General features: G+C 45.4%; 1 protein-coding gene across 1 annotated transcript in view; it reads left to right on the top strand.

The window, feature by feature from the left end:
* Window positions 1–14971, top strand: part of LOC144595488 (uncharacterized) — a 31091-nt gene extending 16120 nt beyond the window's left edge. The window contains exons 2-6 of the mRNA XM_078403014.1: window positions 1613–1924; window positions 6219–6254; window positions 10194–10337; window positions 10429–10481; window positions 14527–14971. Coding sequence (XP_078259140.1) covers window positions 1613–1924; window positions 6219–6254; window positions 10194–10337; window positions 10429–10481; window positions 14527–14796 — 815 coding nt within the window. The 3' untranslated portion in view covers window positions 14797–14971. The remainder of the gene's footprint in view (window positions 1–1612; window positions 1925–6218; window positions 6255–10193; window positions 10338–10428; window positions 10482–14526) is intronic.
* Window positions 14972–15523: the final 552 nt, after the last annotated feature.

Raw genomic sequence — 15523 nt, 5'->3', positions numbered from 1 at the left:
TGTCTGACCAACTGAGTTACTCCAGTGTTTTGTATCTATCTGTGGTTTAAACCAGCATCTGCAGTTACTTCCTGCACCCTCTTCACTCACTTTCTAACTTCTTACTCTTTTTATGCCTTACGTCTGTCACTGACTCATCCGTTCTCTTTCAGATTTCTTTTTCCTTCTCCTTATTTAACTTTAACTCTCTCTGCACATTTTTTTTTCCTATTCAAATTACTTTCCTTCTTTTTATTTTTCCATTTTCTACCCTCCTTTCTCTCTCTCCTTTTCTCTCTCCCTCTCTCTCTCCCTCTCTCTTTCTCTCTCTCTCTCTCTCTCTCTCTCTCTCTCTCTCTCTCTCTCTCTCTCTCACTCTCCTCTCTTTCGCACTCTCTCGCACACACCTCCTTGTTCTTTTTCTCTCTCTCTCTTTCTCTCCGGCTCCTCGCACATGTGCCTGTCCATGAAACACGACTAGCCTCCATTCTCCGTCTGTCCTAACCCTGAAGTTCTCGCTTCATCTACAGGAGTCCATTTGTATTTGCATTATGATTTTCATGTTTTTGTTCAAAGTGTTTTTGTACAAAATATACCCAAAATTTAAAATCCAGAGAGGTTTAGTGGGTGTAACCTTTTGCAAACCATTTGCAGGGTTGCAATGATGTGAGACCATCATAGACGTAGCTTGTAAGAACCAGAGTGGAAACTTTGGCAGAGAGAGAGCACAGAAAGGTTTGGTGAAACCAGGGTTGGTAGGAGGTTGTTTTGAGTGGCTTCAGAGGGACTCATGAGCATCACTGACTCACATCCTGTTCTATAAAGTCGGGGTAAAGAGCACCACTCAAACCTCTGGAAAATACACTTCACAGGTTAAGCCCCAGACAGGAGATTGACATAGGATTTAACACCTAAAGATTAATACTGAAAGTAAAATGTTGGTCGTTTCTGGCATTGATGTGACAAAAAACAATTGCATTGAAGATATGACATGCTGAGGTCTTCCATTGTCAAACGTGGAAACAATTCATTCAATTTTTTTTCTCTCAGAGGAACGTGCAAATAAAATCCACTGTATTATTTGGATAGCAGGTACAAAATCATAGAATAATTTAACACGGAATATGATTGTTCAGCCCATCGAGTCTGTGCTGGCTCTTGAAAATACTCTCCAACCATCCACTCATTCCCCCCCCCCCCCCCCCCACATCTCTGTGGATATCTCTGCCCTTTACATGTTTCCATATTTATTTATGCCAATGTTGTATTGTTAACATGAATTTAATAGTTGACTTGTAAACACTGCAACTTACGTCAAACATACAGGTGTTGTATAATTGTATGGCACACCAGTAATGTAATTCAGTATTAGAGGATCTTGCACATTATCATCACGGAACTCTGTTTCCTAGCTTAGATCTATGACTTACCTGTGGCTCACATTTCCAGACTGCAGCTGAGGTCTGCCCAGATGTAATGAATGATTTGGACACAAAAGGCCCTCCAGTAGCACGTGACGTGGTATAATAAGTACAAATAGCAGTTATTGAACTCGAAGGAAACAAAAATGATTAGATGTCTAGGCCACTATTTGCAACTGCCTTTCTAATTATCTCTTTTTTTTCTTTTGCAGAAAACAAATCGGATAATTGTCATCTCTCTGTGATTTATACTAAAGCAACACTCAACTATTCCATTGGTGACACTCTGGTTTTAAATTGTACAGTAAAGCCTTGTAAATTAACACCAACCATAAATTGGTATAAGACGACATCAAACAGTTCTGAAAGAATGAGTGTAAAAAGCTTGGTTAATCCTAGCTCGGTGATATTTGTGACTTACACAGTCCCTTCTGTTAACCTGACTGACAGTGGCGAATACCAATGTGTAGCTGACCAAGATGGTCGAATTACAAACGGGCACATTATCACTGTGAACGTACATGGTGAGTACTGTGATTCTTAACTCTGGAATGTTATTGACTGAAACATCTTTGTATTGAAGAAAATGTTAAATGACCAGGTATGATCAGGGTGTAACGAATGCTACCTGGTGCTGAACCACATCTTGCCCAGTCTCACCATCCGAACTGACGGGGGTGGAGTGTGGTTGACACTGCTGTCAGGCGGCACTTACTCACCAATAACCTGCTCACCGCTGCCCAGTTTGGATTTCACCAGGGCCCCTCAGCTCTGGGCCTCATTGCAGCCTTGGTCAAAGGTGGAGGAAAGAACTGAATTACAGAGGGGAGCTGAGAGTGACTGCCCTTGACATCAAGACTGCATTTGCCCATGTTTGGTATCAAGGAGCCTTTTTTTAAACTGAAATCAATGGGCATCAAAGGGAAGAACTCAGGTGGGTGGAGTCAAAATTCACACAACAGGAGATGGTTGTTGGAGGTCAAGAGCCAAGAGCCATGAGAGTCAAGACTATTAATTGCTATATGCACTGAGAATGAAACAATGGCATTCTTCCATGCTGCAGATTAGCACAACAACAGGACAGATAAATATGCAATAAATAAATTGCAGCTTTATAAATAAATAATAATTTATGATTATTATTTATAAATAATTTTTTTAAATTGTCAGGTCAACCATCCTAGCTCCAGGAGTTCCTCAGGGCTGTGTCCTGGGCCTCTGCCCATTCTCAGCACTCCATTAATGACCTTCCTTTTATCACTGATAACGTTCACTGACAACGCACAATGTTCATCTCTTGAGTAAATGAAGCAGTAAGACCTGGGCAACATTCAGGCACGGGCTGATGTCTGAGGCAGACCTGAGTGTTGCTCGTGTCTTGCTGCATGAGGGCATGGACTGATCAGTGGCAAGTAACATTGGCACCACGAAGGTGGTGTGACCAAGCTGTGACCATCTCGGGGGAGTCTTACCACCAACCTTGGTTATTTGATGGCTTTACCGCTGCAATAATTGACCAGAGTATAACTGCATGTGTCCCATTAATATGGGGCGAAACAGTAACACAGTTTCTGCTTTAAAGCGCCAGAGACCTGGGTTTGATCCTGACTACGGGTGCTGTCTGTATAGAGTTTGTACATTCTCCTTGTGACCTGTGTGGGTTTTCTCTGGGATCTCTGGTTTCCTCCCACATTCCAAAGATGTACAGGTTTTAGGTTAATTGGCTTGGTATAATTGTAAATTGTCCCTAGGATGTGTAGGATACTGTTAATAGACAATAGACAATAGGTGCAGGAGTAGGCCATTCGGCCCTTCGAGCCAGCACCGCCATTCACCGTGATCATGGCTGATCATCCACAATCAGCACCCCGTTCCTGCCTTCTCCCCATATCCCTTGACTCCGCTATCATTGAGCTCTATCTATGTACGGAGATCGCTGGTCGATGCCAACTCAGTGGGCCGAAAGTTCCCGCGATGTAGCTCTAAACTAAACTAAAATAAAAATATCATGTTCACAAGCTCAAGTATCCTGTGAGAATCTCAAGTATCCTGTGGTGAGTGGCTCACCTCCTGACACCCCAAGCCCACAGAAGGCATGTCAGGAGAGTGATGGAGCACTCTCCAGCTGCCTAGGGGAGTGAAACTCCAACAACTCTCAAGAAGTTCTAGACTATCCAGTTCAAATCAGCCCATTTGATTGATACCCCATGCACCACCCTGAACAGTTACTCCCACCACTGCCAGTGCACCACAGCTGCAGCATGAACCCTCTAAAATGCACTCAGTCCAGTCCATCACAGCCTTCCCCACCATCAAAAGCATCTCATGAGGCACTGTCTCAAGCGGGAGCAGCTAGATTCAAGAGTCCCTATCATCAGAGCCCTTCCCTTTTTTCCCCGTTGGACAGGGGGTGAAGCCTGAAGTCCCACATCACCAGGTTCAGGAACAGTTACTTTCTTACAGCTATCAGATTCTTGAACTAATCTGCACAACTTTAATCCGACCTCAACAATGGAACGCTATGGATAATCATTACACTACCATGTACTTGTTTTCTAATTGTGTACTTTTGCACTCATTTATTGTTTTTAGCACAAGGATTTTAATTTCACTGTCCTACAATTGATGCGTAATTTATGTATAACTTAAGAATAAGATGTTTCTATGGGCTGTCGGAGTGTATGTGCCTGTGATGCTGCTAATGTTATCATCTTCAGTCAGAGGGTGCCAAATCTGTGGAATTCGTTTTCAAGGAAGCCTGTGGAGGCAATGGATATTTTTAAGGCAGAGATAGATAGATTCTAGATTAGTATGGGTGTCAGGCGTTTTTGGGGGAAGGCAGGAGAATGGGGTTAAGAGGGAATGATAGATCAGCCACGATTGAATGGTGGAGTAGATTTGATGGGCCGAATGGCCTAGTTCTGCTCCTATCACTTCTGAACTTATTACACCTGTACTTCATCGTACGTATACATCTGATTATAAATTTCACCTGAATGGGATTGCAGTTACTCACTGGGCTATCCCTACAGCGCCTCTTAAATCAACAATCTCTACCACAAAGGCCAAGGCAGCCACTACAAGTAACACCACCCACTGCAGCTCACATGCAATCCCACCTTGGAAATATATCACCACTTCTTCATTGAATCTAAATCCTGGAACTCCCTTCCAACAGACTTGTGGCAGTTCACCCAGCCTTCAAATGACAATTAAGGTGAGATGAGATGAGATACTTTTATTGCCACAAATCATACTGAGCTGACTTGTTTTGCATGCTTAGGCATACAAAGAGTTGCCACGTACAGGGTGCCGACAAAGTTACAAAGAACCCATTTTTGCCCCAATTATCCCCCCCTTAATTCTCGGCGGCCCACCCGCGCGGGTCCCCCTTTGTCTTCGGCGGCCTGAGGACTTGGGCCTCCGACCTCAGGACTCGGCTGGCCTTGCCCGCAATGCCCAGATAGAATCATAGAGAGTCATAGAGTGATACAGCGTGGAAACAGGCCCTTTGACCCAACTTGCCCACATCAACCAACATGCCCCATCTACACTAGTCCCACCTGCCTGCATTTGGCCCATATCCCTCTAAACCTGCCCTATCCATGTACCTGTTCAAATATTTGTTAAACATTGTGACAGTACCTGCCTTAACTACCTCCTCCGACAGCTCGTTCCATACACCCACCACCCTTTGTGTGAAAAGGTCTCCTGAATAAATAAAGAAATTCACTATGGAACTGTAGCTAGGGTTTGGAAAGCCTCCAGGTGCCTGCTAAATAAAAACAGAAAAGTCTCCAATTCCATCCGGGGCCAAAGATCTAAAATGGTTTCACCCTGCACTTGGTTACAGTTCCATTTCAATGGGCGCAGTTGTTAAATTAACCTTTCCTCACTTCTCTTCCCTCCCTCTACCCATAAATTCCTTTATTGTTACATCAGAATGGATTCTCTTGATGATGCTAATCCAGGTGATATCACAATCAGGGCCGCCCTTCGTGATAACCAACCCCATGCACACAATATGAAAGTGAGATGGAGAAGGGTTCAGATTCATTCACATTGTGAAAGGTTTAGGTCTGTCAGCAAAGGATCTCAAATTTGGATCCTTAAATGCTAGAGTCAATGTTTTAATTCCACACCCACATCCACATCCGATTGTGGCCAGGTATTCTGGTGTGCAGGTGAGGTTGTTTCTCTTTGATCAGTGTTTGGGATCTATTTGCCACATTGGCAAGACCAGCATTTATTGCCCATCCCTAACTGCCCCAGAGAAGGTGGGGGGTGAACCACTCCCTCCAACCACTGCCGTTCTTCTAGTGCAAGTGATCCCACTGTGCTGATGGAGAGAGAGTTCCAGGAATTAAACCTAATAACGAGGAAACAATGGCGGTACTTCGCCAAGTCAGGGTGGTGTGGGAGATGATTGGAGACCTGAAAGATGGTGTTCCCGTTACATCTCCTGCTCTTGTTGGTGATTAGGAAGCGCTGTTCGAGTTGCCCAGGAGAGTATCTGCAGTGCATTTTGTAAATGGTGCACACTGCAACCCATTGTGTGTTGTTGGTGGAGGGACTGACAGAGGAAGTGGTTGAACTGCGATTGTAAAGAGACTTCACAACAAGTATCATCTGGTTATTATCACAGGCAGGTACCCGGAATTTGGGTGAGTCCCAGTGGTAATAGCTCTGTATCTGTATTTGCTTTGACCAAGATTTGAGTTCAGGACCAGAATCCAGACCTATGGATATAAAAGGCAAGATTATCATAAGATAAAAATCAAAGTATTTTTTTTAAATGACTTTTATCTTTTTCCCAAGGCGTGAAGATAGGTTCTTATGAGACCTCTACGGCTGGTGAGTCTGAATCTACAATCTTTGGCAGATTCGTGCGTGACTTTGCTCTCCTGTTCTCACTTTTACTGTAGGGTGCTGGTAAACTGTTAGAGTCATACAGCACAGAAACAGGCCCTTCGTTCCAGCTCACCCATGCTGACCAAAGTGCCCCATCTATACTAGTCCCACCTGCCCGCATTTGGCCCATATCCTTCTAACCCCTTTTCTATGCATTCCAGCTCACCCATGCTGACCAAGGTGCCCCATCTATACTAGTCCCTGTTCAAATGTCTTTTAAATGTTTCTATAGTTTCTGCCTCAACTATCTCCTCGGGCCGTTTGTTCCATACACCACCACCCTCTTCACCCCTCCTCATGTAAACCACCAGGATTCTTCTGAAACGAGACCATCAATTATCTCAGTCCGTTCTGATCGACAGCAGGTCCTGCCACCATTGTCACTGGCTGTGTCCTGATGCTAGCGATGTGAGAATAATCATATGATGTATCCAGAAATTGCAGAATTCCTGGGATTGTTGGCCTTCATTTCAAAGGGATGGGATCGTAAGGGATGAAGTTAAATCACAATCCATCCAGAGGGGCTTCCTTCAGGTTTGTATGAGTCAGAGTGGAGAGACGAGTCCCAGAGTTGGGGAGGAGCCAGCAGAAAGATAGGGGATCTCAAAAGCTGGACGATTCTCGAGTGTTACAGAAGAGTTGGTGTCGTGTCAAGATTTTAAGATGATTAAATGGTTTGATTGGATTGATCAAAGGAAGGGGTTGTCCAGAATAAAATGGAACATGCTAGTTTTGGAGGGGGTGCAGAAGACGATCACCAGGATGCTGCCTGGATTGGAGAGGAGGATTTGGACAAACTTAGATTGTTTTCTCTGAAGCGTGGGAGGCTGAGGGAGATCGAAAAGAAGTTTATAAAATTACAAGCCACACATAGAAAGTCAGAACCTTTACCTTGGGCGAAAATGTCAATGACTGGAGGGCATAGTTTTAAGAGGGAAAGTTTAAAGGAGATGGAGATGAGAAGGAATATCTTTATTCAGAGGGTGGCAAATCTGTGGAATTCATTATCATAGACTGCTGTGGAGGCCAAGTCAATGGACATTTTTAAGGTGGAGATTAACAGATTCTTGATTAGTAAGGGTGTCAGAGGTTATGAGGAGAAGACAGGAGAATGGGGTTGAGAGGGAAAGATAGATCAGACATGGTTGAATGGCAGAGTAGACGATGGGCCAAAAGGCCTAATTCTGCTCCCATAACCTATGAACTTATGAAGATGTGAGAGGCAGTGAGATTAGTTTAACGTGGCATCATATTCTTTACAGATATGTGGGTCGGAGGGCCTATTCCTGTGCTGTACTGTTCTATGTTGAATATCCATGAAGCTCATTCAGAATGATGCTGGGAAGCTCCTCCCCACACACAGAGATGGGGACCTGAATCTCTCCCCTCAAAGTCACTCGGGGCTGATGGACAACTGAGATTTCTATTGAGTTTGTGTTGTGAAACCAAAGTGGGGACCAGTGCTGAGATAAAGAGCACTGTTTAGTTGAATGATAGGACCTGAGGGGCTCAAGATTCCACTCCAGTGTTGCTGTGGGACCTTAGCGCAGAACAAAGGGAAGTGCAGCAATACCCAAGCTTCTCACGAGGGCAATGTGTTCAGAAGGGCCCTGAAGGAAATGTTGCCCCAAGGTGGAGGTATAGCTGTATTTCCTGGTCTCCAACTCCTCCGAATAAGCCCCATTTCCTTGCAGGCATGGCACCTTGGGCGCTCCGGTGTCCAGAAGATGGTGAAGTCTCGCCCATCTCGATGGGCACAGAAGTGCCCGTCAACTACCTCCAGCATAGTCAGCTGGCGCCGGAGGGAAAGAACTTGCTCCTTCTTGTGGAACCCCTGAGATATCGGGGTGATGTCCTTGAGGACCTTCCCCGGGGTGTGAAGGAGGGGAAGGAGGGCCTCATTTTGTGATGTAGGGCGAGACGTAGGACAGGACCACCCATCGCGCGGTGGTCACCAAGGGCTCGACCTGCAGGAATGTTCCCCCTACCGAGATCCCTTTGCTCACGGCCGCATTCACCCCCCTCATCAGACTCCGGGAAGAACACGGCCTTCCAGAACATTCTGCCCACGTACAGGACGCCTGCGTGCAGTCCTCCAGGTTCATTTGGGAGGGCAAGTATCATCTGTTCCCATATTCAAAGGGCGTGCTCCTCATGGGGAACCGGGCCTCAAGGGGAGCAGCCGATGCAGCTGAAGCAGCCACCTTGGCACAGCTCCTGGAAGGCCTCGGTCCCCCAGAACACAGACCCGGCAACGTACCAGACACTACATTTGTGGAATTCTCTGCCACAGAAGGCAGTGGAGGCCAATTCACTGGATGAATTTAAAAGAGAGTTAGCTAGAGCTCTGGGGGCTAGTGGAATCAAGGGATCTGGGGAGAAGGCAGGCACGGGTCACTGATTGTGGATGATCAGCCATGATCACAATGAATGGCGGTGCTGGCTCGAAGGGCCAAATGGCCTCCTCCTGCACCTATTTTCTATGTTTCTATGTTTCTATTAATTAACAGAAAACAAAAACATATAACAGTCTAAATGGCACGAAGCCAATGTCCACACACAAACTAGGAACAGTTTGAGGGGGGGAGGCGAGTGGTGATGCCTCGGACGATGAAAGCTCCCAAAACTGCTGCGTCAGCACCTCTTCAGCCCGGCTATCTCGACTGTGCGATGTTCCTCGGCGGGCTGCAGACTCTCGCAGATAACCCCAGCTGGCCTTCGCTGCTCCTGAAGCAACGAAAGGGATTTGTGCTGTCGTTGTTGGAACCCCTTATCTCCGCTGGTCTTTCCGAGAGAAAGGAGGCTCCATCAGCTCCAGTTTCCAAGGCCGCAGAAAGTCGAGACGATGCAGAATTCATCCCACACCGCACGAAGCCAGACCGGCCTGGTCAGTAACGACGAGGCAGTAAGGGGGGGGGGTTTGTTCCGGACACAGATGTAAAGTCCAGAAACGTTGTTCACCCCCTTTTTGGGTCGACACAGTTTTTGGCAGGCTGCTAGCCACAGTCGTGGGAGCTAAGCAGTTCGGCGATAACACCAGACCCAGCTCAAAACACGCAGAAACTTCTTAAATGAAAATTCCGCAGAGTTGCAGCGATACATGAGATGTTTAAAAATACCGCAGTATCTCCTCCGAAGTCCCAAAGATGTTTTAAACAACTAAATTGTGTGTTTTCGCAAGAGCTCCGATACCCGCGCCTCTGCGTACCGCACTGTGAGAGGGGCAGAACCGAGGCAGCATTGCGCTAGGAGAGGAGCGAGCCAATATTCATTCCATAATCTGTGCCCAAAGCAAATGATTTGCTCATCATCTCATCCCTGTCTTGTGATTGTGAAAGCTTGCTGTGCACATATTAGCTGCTGGGCTTCATGTGAAACAGCAGTGACTGCACTTGTACGATTGGGAAGTTAGCATCATGGAATATAGGCTCAGGCGTAGGCCATTCAGCCCTTCGAGCCAACACCACCATTCAATATGATCATGGCAGATCATCCAGAATCAGGACCCTGTTCCTGCCTTCTTGATTCCGTTAGCCCTAAGAGCTAGATCTAACTCTCTCTTGAATACATCCAGTGAATTGGCCTCCACTGCCTTTTGTGGCAGAGAATTTCACAGATTCACAACTCTCTGGCTGAAAAAGTTTTTCCTCATCTCAGTCCTAAATGGCCTACCCCTTATTCTGAAACTGTGACTCCTGGTTCTTGACTCCCCCAACATGGGGAACATTTTTCCTGCATCTAGCCTGTCCAATCCCTTAAGTTCTGAGGCTGTTGCATGAACGTGTAACTTTTATTTTTATGTTACCATGGCAATGATGGGATTCCCATCTGTCCAGCTCTGCACAGGGCCTGTTCTTGACCCTGTACGTGTGTGTTTTGCAGTGACTCCAACAAATGCCACAATGTCAGTTCCAGATCCCGCCAACACCCCTCTCTGGATTTTTTACGGTGTTATTCTCGTGGGGATCGTGGGTGCTGTCGTCTTCCTTGTAACGATCACATATTTCTGTATCAGAAACTTTCACGGTGAGTGCACGGCTCGGCAACATTCCTTTCTTTCCCCTGCATGTTTCCTTTCAAACTCGATGTCTAACCAGACTTTTCCACATTTTTCCAGAACCCCTGGAGACAGTCGAGCCCGGGAATAGCTGTCAAGGAAGCCAATGTCATGTGAGTCTGTAGTCCAGTAACTTAACAAGGGTGTAGATATGAAGTTAGATCTGGGGAATCCTTCCTCGTCTGCAAGGCTCCTCCCACTGCATTCAAAAATCACACGACCTCCAGGCACAGCAGGAGGCCGTTTGGCCCATCTAGCCTGTGCTAGCTCTGTGAAGGAGTCTGCAGTCAGTCCCAGTCCCACGCTTGCCGCCCGCAGGCTTTGAATTTCCCGATGAGAAGCTTTCTCCAAATCCCTTTGGAAACTTTGCACAGAATCCACTTCCATTGCCCTTCCAGGCACCACATCCCAGATCCAGATCGCCACAATTTAATGTGTAAACGCATTCCCCTCCTCTTCCCTCTAATGTTTCTGTCAGTTCCTTTCACTCCAATTGTCCTAGGCTCTCCCTCCCACCTGGAATTGTTTCTTCTCATTTACTCCAGTAATAATCATCGTGATTTTGAACGTCTCCGTTCCACCTCCCCTGAACCTTAGAAGAGATTCATCAGCATGTTGCTTGGCATGGAGGGTTGTAGTTATATGAACAAGTTGTATAAACTAGGTTTGTTCTCACTGCAACATTGGAGGCTGAGAGATGAGCTTACAAATGTTTCCAAATTTATTAGGGATGTAAAGTTAAATAGATAGATTTTTTCCCAGGACAGGGGAGTCTGGAACTAGAGGGCAGCGATTCAAGGTGACAGAAGATAAATTTAAAGGAGAAATGAGGGGTGCGTTTATCAAATAGAGGATGGTAAAAATCTGGAATGAGCTACCAGAGGAAGTGGTGAAAGCAGATACAATTACAATGTTTAAAAGATGTTTGGACATGTACTTGGATAGGAAAGGCTTTGGGAGATGTTGGGGTTTTATGTGGACAAATAGCATCAGTGTTGATAGGCATCATGGTCAGTATGGACTAGGTGGACTGTAAGAACCAATTTTAGTGCTGAAACCTTGTATATTTCTATAATCTTCAAACTCTTAAAGGTTAGGGGTGGTGTCTGACTAGAACTGCAAATGTTACATCTTTGTTCAGAAAGGATGCAGGGATAAACCTGGTTACCACCAGTCAGTGTAATCTCAGTCGTGGCTACGTTCAAGGATCATTGAACTGGACCGATGGTTCAGTGACCGCAGCCCCACCAATAAAGCCCCTCCAGTAGCTCTCATCCACACACCTCCCCAAAGTCTTGACACCCCCTCAATAGTGCTGGGCTCAGGATGAATCTACTGCACCAAATGGGCCTGACAAAGATTTTTAAAGGTTAATTATTAAAAAGAGAAATCCCAGAGTCAGGGGGTTGGAGTTTTAAATTGACTTTAGATGATAGCATTGAAGATACAATATCAGACGGTTAACATCTCGCCTGTTTTCGACACCACTGATGACTATTTGACCTGATGTTGTCATTCTCCCTGTTTTTCCTCAAGATGACTCGATGCAATTTCCCTCCAAAGCCATGATTTCCACCTCAGTAATATCGCAGTAGTGTCCACCCACACCACTGCTCATCTGAGGCTGATACCCTTCTCAGTACCATGTTTTCAGTTCAATGTCCCAGCACTGTTCCCATTGCTCTCATCACTCAAGCCACATGCTTACATAAACGCACACACGCACACACTCTCTCACACACATACACATTCTTACACACATGTTCAAATGCTTACACACACATGCGCTCTTCCACACACATTCACACTCTTGCACACTCATGTGCATATTTGCATTCTCACACACTTGCACTTTCACACTCACACGTAGTCCTCACACTCGCACAATGCCCAGCTTCACCCCACACCAACCCACCATACCACCCCACCCCACACCATCACACATCCTGTCACGTGCACCACCCAACCCTTCTCCACACCATCCACAATCCCCACCACTACCCTCACCCCCAACATACCACAGAACCCCTCTCCAAAGAACAACACCTCCCACACATACTGCACCCCCAAACACACCACCCCCACCATCTCCCCTATACACACCACACCGCCCACTCCCCACGCCATTGACACCACACCAGGCTCGCCCCCACACACCACTTCACCGCATCCCCCCTACACATCACACCAGCCCGGCCGACCACCCATACCACACCACTGCCCCTCCTACACACCAGTCCCACCACCTCCTCCATACACACCACATCCCCCACTCCCCATGCCATTGACACCACCCCACCGCATCCACCCTACACATCACACCAGCCCTGCCGACCACCTACACCACACCACCTCGTCCCACACACCCCACTAAACCCTTTCCCTTACCTTTTTACACCTCTCCCTGAGTCTATCTGGGACACCACAAACTTGGAGATCATTGTTGAAGTTATTAAATAACTTTTTTTTAAATTTGTTTCCAGTTCCATCGCTGTAAATCTACAGAGTACTGAGAGAAGTTCAGAGAATGAGGAAGTGCAACTATCAGGTGTTTTATCCTAGTGAAGAGAGCCTTAGATATTTATGTTAGCTTTATTTGTTTTACTAAATCTTGAATAAGATTAGCTCGAGACAATATGTCCAATTTAAACACTTTATGTAGAGATGGTGTTGAGAATTTTAGTTCTGCTGTGATGAAGTGGTGTTTAATATTAAGCTTTGAGCTGATGGAAGTCTTCGTGGTGATTTCCCAATAGATATGAAGCTACAGATTATGTTTCATCAAAACAATAAAACAATGATACCGAAAGGCCAATAAATGGGTAAACTATCCTTATGTGGTTTGAATGTGGTGATCCCAGCCACAAGCAATGGCAGTGTTGGGATTCTGAGGTAAGAGAGAAGGTTAGTCGAAAAGATGGAACGTTAAAGGGATATTGGTATTGAGGGGGAAGAGTGAAGCAACGGTGGAATATGTTGGATGTCGGGAGTAAGGGAAGTGCGGTATTAGACTAGGATGGGTATTAAAGGATGCAAGGATGAAGGGGTGAGTGGGAATAGACTGGGGATATTAAAGATTAAAGGGAGTGAGGGGGGAGTGAGGGGAGAGTGGGATTAGACTGTGGGAGATGTTAAAGGGTACAATGAGTGAGGCGAGAATGAGATTAGACTGTGGGGAAATTAAAGGGTGTAGGAAATAAGGGAGAGTGGGATTAGACTGTGGGAGATATTAAATAGTGTGGGAAGTTAGGGGAGATGGAGATTAGACTGCGGGGTATTAAAGGGTGCAGGGAGTATGGGGAGAATGGGAATAGACTGTGGGGGAATTAAAATATGAGGGAGTGAGGTGAAAGAGGGATTAGAATGGGTAGGATATTAAAAGGTAAGGGGAGAATGGGATTAGACAGTGGAGACATTAAAGTGATATTAAAGGGCGCGGGAAGTAAGGGGAGTATAGATGGGGGTATCAAAGGGTGAAGGCAGTGAAGGGAGAGTGGGATTAGACTGTGGGGGATGTTAAGGGTGGAGGGAGTGAGGGGAAAGAGTGAATAGACCAAGAGCGATATTAAAGGGTGTATGGGGTAAGGGGATAGTGGGATTAGACTGTGGGGGATATTAAAAGTCACAGGGAGTAAGGGGAGAATGGGAATAGACCAAGCAGGGTATTAAAGGATGTGGGAAGTGAGGGGAGAATGGCATTAGACTGTGGATATTAAACAGTGTAGGGAGTAAGGGAAGAGCGGTAATAGTCTGGATGGTTTATGACTGCCTTGGCTCAGTGGGAACCAGGCTGTTGAGTCAGGTCCTGTCACGGAGACTTAACAGGCTCAAAGAGCTTAATGGCTTCCTCTCATTCAATGTCACAGACTAGAGGGGCTGAATGGTTCCTGCAAGTTCTTGTCTGGGAAGTCTCAAAGGGCTGAATGGCCTTTGCCACTTCCATCGGCAAGGAAGAGATTCAACATTTAACTGACCAATTGCATGCATTCTCTCACACGTTTAGGGTGCCCGCAATTTGATTTTAACATGAAATAATGCATTTTCAATGTAACTGTTTGAAGCTAAGCCTACGTTATTCACATTAGCCATGCTCACTTTTAATTTCATTGCATTGTGTATTATCTGTGCTGAAGGCTATATTTTATTTTTCATTTTAAGGGTATGACTGAAATGAATGGAAAATCTGCAATCTACGAAGATATGAATGTATTTTCTGAAGGTGTCAGCTCATCAAGTCCCAATCCTTTGACTGTTAATGAACGTAAATCACCTCAGAATCAGACGAAGAAAACTAAGTTCTCCAACACACCTCAGCAAGATTCGATAATCTATGCCTCACTGAAAGAATCCATGTTAAGCAGAAAATCATCAATGACGTTTGCTGACAATGAAGACATAGAATATGCTGCCATAAATATTAAATATTAAGTGGAATGATTTTTACCTCACAATGAGAGAGGCCCCAGGAAAAGAGCACCATGAGTTATTGCTGTTTTTAGACTTTGCCTTTGGACCTTACGACATACTCCCTGTTAACTAATTTAACCAATGCTACGCTGGGCAGGACTGACAAAGGGCAACTTCCAGCTAATAGGTCCACTTCTCAAAGTGCAGATTTGGTTCCAAAATGTGCAATAGTTGCCTGTTGCTTCTGCTGATCCTAACTAACACTGGGCAAAGCAAGAGACAATTCATGACGGTAGCTGAGATCCACACACACGCCAGAGACTAACTCACAGGGTGCAGGGCACTGCTCTCACTGAAACAATCCTGGCAAAAGCTGTTTATATGTTCTATGTATTTTTTTAATTAAAACAGGGCATTGGATTTACTAAGACTGCTTAACTTGTGATTATGATGTTTTGTAAACTTTGAACAACTTGCTACAAAAGGAAGACTTTTGGATGCCAGTTTTCAAATTGGATTTCTTACAGAATGATTATTTAAATAGCACATTTAAAAATAAATATTTTTAATGAATTATATTAAATAGATACATATTGATGGAGCTTATTGTGTTAAATAATAAACTTTTGATGCGTGTTCTCGAAGAATGTTTTGGAGTGAGAGGGCACCGAGGCCGGTGGTCTTGGTCCACTGTGTCTGTGCCAGCACTGACAGATCCCCTGACATTGTCACTTACAGAGGTAACTTC

Source organism: Rhinoraja longicauda, chromosome 7 (genome assembly GCF_053455715.1).
Source record: "Rhinoraja longicauda isolate Sanriku21f chromosome 7, sRhiLon1.1, whole genome shotgun sequence".
NCBI lineage: Eukaryota > Metazoa > Chordata > Chondrichthyes > Rajiformes > Arhynchobatidae > Rhinoraja > Rhinoraja longicauda.
This window is presented reverse-complemented; position numbering and strand designations above follow the sequence as displayed.